At 40.8% G+C, this 7,991-nt stretch overlaps 2 protein-coding genes across 3 annotated transcripts in view; one reads left to right on the forward strand and one right to left on the reverse strand.

The window, feature by feature from the left end:
- Mlh1 (mutL homolog 1) overlaps nt 1-3,807 on the forward strand; it is a 68,268-nt gene extending 64,461 nt beyond the window's left edge. For both annotated transcript variants that reach the window (XM_013027105.1, XM_013027104.1), the window contains 4 exons: nt 755-919; nt 1,377-1,469; nt 1,752-1,865; nt 3,493-3,807. In XM_013027105.1, coding sequence (XP_012882559.1) covers nt 755-919; nt 1,377-1,469; nt 1,752-1,865; nt 3,493-3,660 — 540 coding nt within the window. In that variant the 3' untranslated portion in view covers nt 3,661-3,807. The remainder of the gene's footprint in view (nt 1-754; nt 920-1,376; nt 1,470-1,751; nt 1,866-3,492) is intronic.
- A 1,692-nt stretch (nt 3,808-5,499) lies between these two features.
- Nucleotides 5,500-7,991, reverse strand: part of Lrrfip2 (leucine rich repeat (in FLII) interacting protein 2) — a 122,163-nt gene continuing 119,671 nt past the window's right edge. The window contains exons 27-28 of the mRNA XM_013027033.1: nt 7,105-7,290; nt 5,500-6,740 (exon numbers count right to left, since the gene is read on the reverse strand). Coding sequence (XP_012882487.1) covers nt 6,630-6,740; nt 7,105-7,290 — 297 coding nt within the window. The 3' untranslated portion in view covers nt 5,500-6,629. The remainder of the gene's footprint in view (nt 6,741-7,104; nt 7,291-7,991) is intronic.

Below are 7,991 nucleotides of genomic sequence, written 5' to 3' on the forward strand. Positions count from 1 at the left end.
CTCAAGGCTAGCGCTCTACCACTTGAGCCACAGCGCCACTTCCGGCTTTTTTCTTTTTGCTTATGTGGTGCTGAGGAATGGAACCCAGGGCCTCAGGCATGCAAGGCAAGTGCTCTACCACTGAGCCACCTTCCCAGTCCCCTCTGGTTGCTTTTGAAACAGCCTCTCACTTTTTACCCAGCGAGGGACTGGGCCATGATCTTCCTATCTATGCTTCCTGCCATTGTTGTCTCCTGCTCTCTCTCCCTCCCACGTAACTATGTTATGTCCTTCTGATTTGACCACTATCATAAAAAAATATATAGTAACAACGTATTGAGGGTTTATAACACAAAAAAGCTCAACAGGAACATTTTCAGAAGGGAAATACAAGATAGATGCCTTATAAACTAGAGATTTCAGCCTTGTTCCTCACCAGTTTATCTGAAACATCAACTTATTCTTCCTCCTTCCTGCTTTAGTTTTTAGGCAATAGAAAGAAATGTTCTGCCTGCGAAATGTGAAAACAGGTTTGACTCCTAAGACTGCTGAGAAGAAAGTAACCTTCCTAGCTGTAGAGAGAGACTTTGCTCAATCTTGTCTGTGGAGATGCCCACTGACAGGACAGGAGGATTTGTGTAGTTATTTAGGATTTCCTTTGGAAGGAAGCAGGAGTAAGTGTTGAATTTGTGGATTGATGCTTTTGTGCCTGAACCAAGGGTGGTTTATGGGGCTCGGGCTTTACACCTGTTCCCTGATGTTTTGTTCTTACTAGGAGCCAGCCCCACTCTTTGACCTCGCTATGCTTGCCTTAGACAGTCCTGAGAGTGGCTGGACAGAGGAAGATGGCCCCAAGGAAGTACTTGCTGAATACATTGTTGAGTTTTTGAAGAAGAAGGCAGAGATGCTTGCAGACTACTTCTCTTTGGAAATTGATGAGGTGGGGTGGCTATTCTTGAGGTATTAGATTCTTATATTCTTCAGAAAAAAATTAAAAGTTTCATTCATTACGTGTGATATCCTCACCACTCCTTATTTGCATTTCTAGGTTATTATTTATATGTTATTTTAGCTGTGTTGTCATCCATTCTTGCCACTTCTCTTCCCAGGAGTGAAGGATCAAGGCAGAAGGGAGGCTCTGCCACTTGCTCCTTTCTCTCCCTTTTACCCGTTAGTGTTTGGTGCTCTATCTTGATGTGTTCTTTGAACAATGAGCAGACCCAAGAAAAGGTGGTTCTACTACATGTCAAGATTAAAATTCTTTTAACTTGTCCCCAAGTCCTACTCAGTACCTGGTCACCCAACATGGCAGGTGTGAGAACAAGACTTAGAGAAGCACTTAAGAGAAATGAAATATTATTTTTTACCCATTTTTTTGGCCTTTTTCTCACAATCAGGAAGGGAACCTGATTGGATTACCCCTTCTGATTGACAACTATGTGCCCCCTTTGGAAGGACTGCCTATCTTCATTCTTCGACTGGCTACAGAGGTAAGTGGTCAGGCGGGTGCTAAGCATGGGGGTTTGTTCTCGCATGTTTGGGAGGGAAAGAACATACCACCCATACTTCATTTGGAATTGTAAAGGTAACTAGATAAAACCACCAAGGGCCACCCTCTCCCCCCAATATTCATCCCAGAGTATTTAGCAGGCCAACTGACAGTTTTAATCTGTGGAAAGTCACATTTTTAAGCTATGATTTACAATCTCCATTTAGAAATGACAATGTTTAAAGCATGTACTCATCTTGAGGTATTGAACTTTTTGAACCAGGTGAATTGGGATGAAGAAAAAGAATGTTTTGAAAGCCTCAGTAAAGAATGCGCTGTATTTTACTCCATCCGGAAGCAGTATATATCGGAAGAGACAGTCCTCTCAGGCCAGCAGGTACTATGGTGGTGGACCCCTTAGGACAGGCTTTCACACACCTTTAGACGGTGAGACTTGTCAGTTTCTAAAATGCTACTGTGTGGAGTAAGATTCAAATAGTGGTCAGTTTTTCTAGTAGACCTTAGGATTAGCTTAGGCTTCCCTCAAACTTAAGGTCCTTCTCTCTGTGAATCCTGAGTGCTGGGATTACAGGTATGTACCACCTCTTCTGGTTTATTCGTGAGTGGGGTTTGACCTCAAGGCCTTGCACTTGCTGGCCTGGTACTTTAATACTTAGGCCACACCTGCTTGCTGATTATTTGGAGATGGCATCTAGTGAACTCTTTGGCCCCCAACTGCAGTTCTCTGAGTAGCTAGGATTATAGGCATGATCCTCTTGAGTTTTATTTCCTTCTATTCTAGACTAGGTACTTCCAGTGATCTCAGAAACTATCAAGTGTAGAAACAAGTACAAGGCATCACAGTGACAGGGGTGCAACTTAAGACTGTCCTACACTGGTGGGTCTGTTATCTCTCACATCTCCCACTTAACCCCAAGTCTTCACATTCTGGATCAGTTTCCACAGTGACTCTTAGTTCTTTCTCGCTTAACTGCTTAGCCAGGAAGCAAGCTCTACAATTCCTTTTACAGATCATCTGGACACAGAGAGCCCTGGGTTCCTAATGTGTCCCTTTTTCCCAATCACATGGGGAGAGGAAAGAAGGCGCCAAAGTAGGATGGGAATCAAAGGATAGCCACTATGATTTCTAACCATCTTAAAATGATCGGCCCATCCACCCCCACAGGTGGTGGTATTCTTGTTTCAGCAGTAGTAAGGACAATTGGGTGTGCTCACAAGGACTCCCAGAGCCTTTAGATGGTAGAGCAGAGATTTAGTTGTAGGTCCTGTTTGCTCAAACCCCTAGGAAATTTTCACTCCAGTGCTTTGAGAAGGCAGGAGACATATTTGGCAATTAACTAAGCTGAACTTCCTGGTTGGGAAAATCTACTTCAATAACAGGAAGGATAGATAAAAAAAAAAGAGCATCTTGTACACAAGACAACTAAGGCTTTATTTTTCTTTTTTGCCAGTCATGGACTTTTCTGCCCAGGCTGTCTTAGAACTGCAGTCCTCAGATCTCAGCCTCCTGAGTAGTAGCTAGGATTATAAGTGTGAGCCACCAGCACCCAGCAACCTTTTTTATTTTCATTTTTTAAAATATTTTTTCTCTTTTAATTTTCTTTCATTTATTCACTTTTTTTTCCCCTGTGTATGTGGTACTGAGGAATCGAACCCAGGGCTTCATGCATGCTAGGCAAGCACTCTACCACTAAGCCACCTTCCCAGCCGCTTTTAGGCTCCCAAATTTGTAGTGAGTAGTTACTTCCAACTGTTGCCATCCAGATGTTGTGATCAGACATTGATAGATCCTGCTACAAGAAACACAACCTCCTTATATGGAAGTTCAGTTGGAGACAGTCCTACAGAACAGTGGCTTTTCTCCCTCTATTTGTCATCTCCTGTGTTTAAGCCTATTGAATCTCAGAGACTAGCCTACAACAATATAACCCACTGTAAGCCAGCTCAGTATACAGGAAGCCAGTTTGTATAGGAAGATGAGATATATTGCTTGTGTTTCCCAGAGTGAAGTGCCTGGCTCCATCCCAAAATCCTGGAAGTGGACTGTAGAACACATTGTCTATAAAGCTCTCCGCTCACACCTTCTGCCACCTAAGCATTTCACAGAAGATGGTAATGTCCTGCAGCTTGCCAATCTGCCAGATCTATACAAAGTCTTTGAGAGGTGTTAAGTGTGGTTCATTAATGGACTCTAGGGTCTTTTATTCTTCCTCTGTATCCCAATGTTGTTGGTGAAGAGACTTAAGGTACAAGATTTTCAATTGCCTTCTAGCACCCTTTCATGTCTTAATTGACTACAAATAAATTGTCAAATGTGTTTTAATGTAATTTCTTATTTACTTCACAATTGAAAACTTCTATATCAATTTTCCCTAATCCACTCATGTTAAAAAAAAATCCCAAAGAAGTTTGGCATCTGACAAGGTGTTCTAGCAAACACAATTAAGAATCCTAAGGTCTTGAGGATTTTCCAGATTTTTCTGCTCTGGGAAATTTATCAGGTTTCATGTACTATATGTCAGTTCAGATGTCTTTTGAAAGAATCTTCAACATGTAAGAGACTGCTGATATTGACCATAAAGAAGGCCTTGAAGGGGCTGGGAAGGTGGCTCAGTGGTAGAGCGCTTGCCTTACATGCATGAGGCTCTGGGTTCAATTCCTCAGCACCACATAAGCAAAAAGAAAAAAGCTGGAAGTGGCGCTGTGGCTCAAGTGGTAGAGCGCTAGCCTGGAGCTGAAGAGCTGTGGGACAGTTCCCAGGCCCAGAGTTCAGGCCCCACAACCGGACCCCCAAAAAAAAAGGAGGCCTTGAAGTAAAAATCTTATTAATATCTTCAGTAAGCCAATCTAATTTTTTCTTAAGGGATAAACTTGAGGGAAGAAATCAGTTCTTATCCAGTGTTTAACAGGCATGAGTTATAATGTAAATCCATGTTGCTAATGGCCATGAGTACTTGTCACTGAAGTTTATAACTGAAGCTTCTAAGTATTCTTATTTTAAGTATAATGTAAAAATGAGGTGCCATTGTAAAAAAGGTGCCATATTCACTGGCCTAACTTCTGTTTGTGTCATGTTTAACCTCTTTAACTTTTTTTCTTCAGAATTGCCCTATTGTAGTTAAAACCTTTTAATTTCAGGAATGGGGAAAAACTATTCTCAAGGAAGAGAAAATCTTAAAAGGATAGACCTACTCCTAGATGAGGACCTACGATGTTGAAGGGGCACCCCAGAAAGGGAGATCACCTTATGGAAACCAGAACTGAGATGATCACTCAGATCAAGATTACTTGCTCTGTTGGCTATACTTACCGCATCCCCCTTCATTTTCCTGTTCTAGAAAATATCAGAGCTCCTGTTAGCCCTTCATTATGTTGTTGGAAGTCACTAGACCCAATATGGCCACATTGATTAAATTTCCTTTCTGTCCTTCATCACTTTGATGAGCTCATCTCTTTGATGAGCATATTGCAAGAGGTGGTCAAGCATAGTCCCTTGAGACTTCTGGAGCCAGGCTTTTGTTCTAAGACTCTGGTAACAAAAATATAAACTGTAAGAAACAGACCAGTCAGCACAGAAATTAACCTGTGATGTTAAGGTAAAATCCATATTATGGAGGACCTCAGTGAAGTTCAGTGGGAAAGAACCAAATACCTAGGGACAACGCAATGGAGGACACATTTGTTAAACCATAAAAGGAGCAAAATCAGCTCCTGATAGTTTCAAACTCTAAGCAGCAGACCAACTGGGGCATCTCCGAGGTAAGGTTCCTTCAATCAAGCAGAAGGGACACAGGCCAAACGATTTTGAGAGAGAGAGGAGGGAAAGGTATCACCCTGGTCTCAGGCTGGACCATTCTATGCATTATATAAGAAATTGCATTTCAGAATATCCTTCCCACCATCAACTACACAGCTATTATAATTAGAATATGTTGGGTCCCCAATTCATTTTCAGTTTCCAGATAGGAAACTAAAACCTTAAAAAAACTGAATGGCTCTAAAAAAGGGAACAACTATTAGAGATTTTACTCACTTCTTGGTTAACTTTATTATCTAGTTTCAAGTATATATGGCCTTTATTCATTAGATTTTTTTCCCAGTATATTTTCTGCATGAACACTTTGAAGCTAGTGTAATCATTTCCATTTCTACAGGATCGATTCTGACAAGAGTCCCAACTGCTGCAAAGTGGCTACACTTGATTTTAAGCAACTTGAACTTTAATGATGAAAATCAGACTTAAGAAATCTGTATTCCAGATTATTTGTCCTTGAGGAGGAAAAAGGAAAAAAAAAAAAGGCAAGATGGATATGGTGACCACAGTTTGTTCTGTATCAAAATGAACATGTCAGTAGGCAGTTGTTTGGGCAGAAGGTTGTATTTAATAGAATCTTTGGGAGATTCCCCTCCTGCTTGCTCTGCCCTCCCTCCCCATTTTGGATTTGTTTGAAGCTTCATTCCACCAATAAGCAGCAGATGAAAATACTTTACAAGGTACAGCACAGTTGATTTGGAAGAATAAAGACCCTATTCTTTAAGAATACAGGCCTTATACTCCCCTTGCCCCATGCAATAAAGCAAGTTTTATATACACTCCCCATTTTTCCTATCATTTTCTCATATAAATTTAAATATTTTACAAAGGCTTTTTCCTCCAAACATTGAAATACAGACTCCCAACCTGTGAACTTACTTCCTCACTAAAATATAAATGCTATCTGATAGGAAGAGTAAATATCTTTTGCCTACTCGAGATCCTGAAGTCTGAACTGTACTGTGGAGAAGGCACTTGTGTTTTGTGATAACTCCAGCAAGTGTCAGTGAGCTCAGAATCGCTGTCCTACAGTGTTCAGTCTGAGGCAGCTGGGGAAAAATGATGACTATACTTGATTTTCAGAAATTATGGAAATAAAAACAGCACAATTTCTTGAGTCTAGAATCAAGCTATAAACAAAATCCAGAGTAATAATTCATGAAGATTCAAACCTGCTTCACTCCCATAAATTATAAAATACAGGTGGCTGTTTTAATAATGACTCAAAACAGTACTGAAAGGGGTTTGTGTCGGTTTGTGTCAATATACAAAAAGTCCTTCTGGGCAGAGCTCTCAGAGCAACACCCAGTTTGAAGAGTAGCTTCTCTACTGCTGGGCCAGAAGTGCTGTCCTGTTGGCCTTCATCTTCTCCAGCCTCTTGGCCAAATGGCTATTAGTCATCTCCATCTCCTCAATCTTGTCCAGTGCTGTTCGTAACTGGAGACAGAGAGAGCATAATCACTTTAGGTGATCAGAAACAGCAGTTAATACCTTCTAGTAAACTGAAGGCATTACTACACAGAGTCCCCAGACAATCTCCTTTTTTTCCCCTAAGCGTTAGAGGTATTAAACATCACAGAGAAGATACACAGAATTTGCAGAAACAGACTTGATCTGTAAAGTAAAAATTAAAACCTACAAGTAAGGCGGCCGTCACTGTGCAGATATATAAAGCCAATAATATGTGACTCCACTTGTTTTAAATTTAATTAAATTTAAATTAAATTAAATTTCTTAAACAGTGAAGAATTTCAATAACTTTTTTTCTGTTTAGGAATGAGTTCTCCAGTAGCATACGTACCTCTCGTTGTAGCTTCCTCTTTTCTGCTTTGAGCTCATCTTCAACTTTCTCAGCATTCTCAGCAGCAGTTTTATATCTTAGCACCTGGCCTTCAAGACGGTTAATCTGTAAATATGATAATCTGTTAAAAGCTCCAGTCTTGAATTTTCTTGAAGCAGCTACAAAAAGAATTACAAGTTCATATTCCTATATATTTTTAAGAAATACAGGAAATATAAGAATAAATATAAGAAATATAATTTCTATGAAATAATTAGCACCTGGCCTTCAAGCCGGCTAATCTGTAAATAAAATAATCTGTTAAAAAAGCACTGATCTTGGGCTGGGGATGTGGCTTAGTGTTAAGAGTGCTGCCTAGCATGCAGCATGGGTTTGGTTCCTCAGCACCACATAATCAGAAAAGGCCAGAAGTGTTGTTGTGGTTCAGATGGTAGAGTGCTAGCCTTAAGCAAAAAAAGCTCAGGGATAGTGCCCCGGCTCGGAGTTCAAGCCCCAGGACTAGGAGAGAAAAAAAAAAAAAAAAAGCTCTGATCTTGAATCTCTTGAAGCAGCTACAAAAAGAATTACAAGTTCGCATGCACGCACGCACGTGTGTGTGTGTGTGTGTGTGTGTAATTTTTTTTTTTTTTGGCGGGGGGTCAGAGCTTGCTCAAGGCTCGCACTCTACCACTTGAGCCACAGTGCCACTTCTGGTTTTCTGGTAGTTAATTGGAGATAACAGTCTCACAGACTTTTCCTGCCTGGGGCTAGCTTTGAACCGCGATCCTCGGATCTCAGCCTTCTGAGTAGCTAGCATTATAGGCATGAGCCACCGGCACATGGCCATATTTCTATATTTTTAAGAAAATATGAAGTTGAGGGGCTGGGAAGGTGGCTCAGTGGTAGAG

Source organism: Dipodomys ordii, unplaced genomic scaffold (genome assembly GCF_000151885.1).
Source record: "Dipodomys ordii isolate 6190 unplaced genomic scaffold, Dord_2.0 Scaffold99, whole genome shotgun sequence".
NCBI classification, from domain to species: Eukaryota; Metazoa; Chordata; class Mammalia; order Rodentia; family Heteromyidae; genus Dipodomys; species Dipodomys ordii.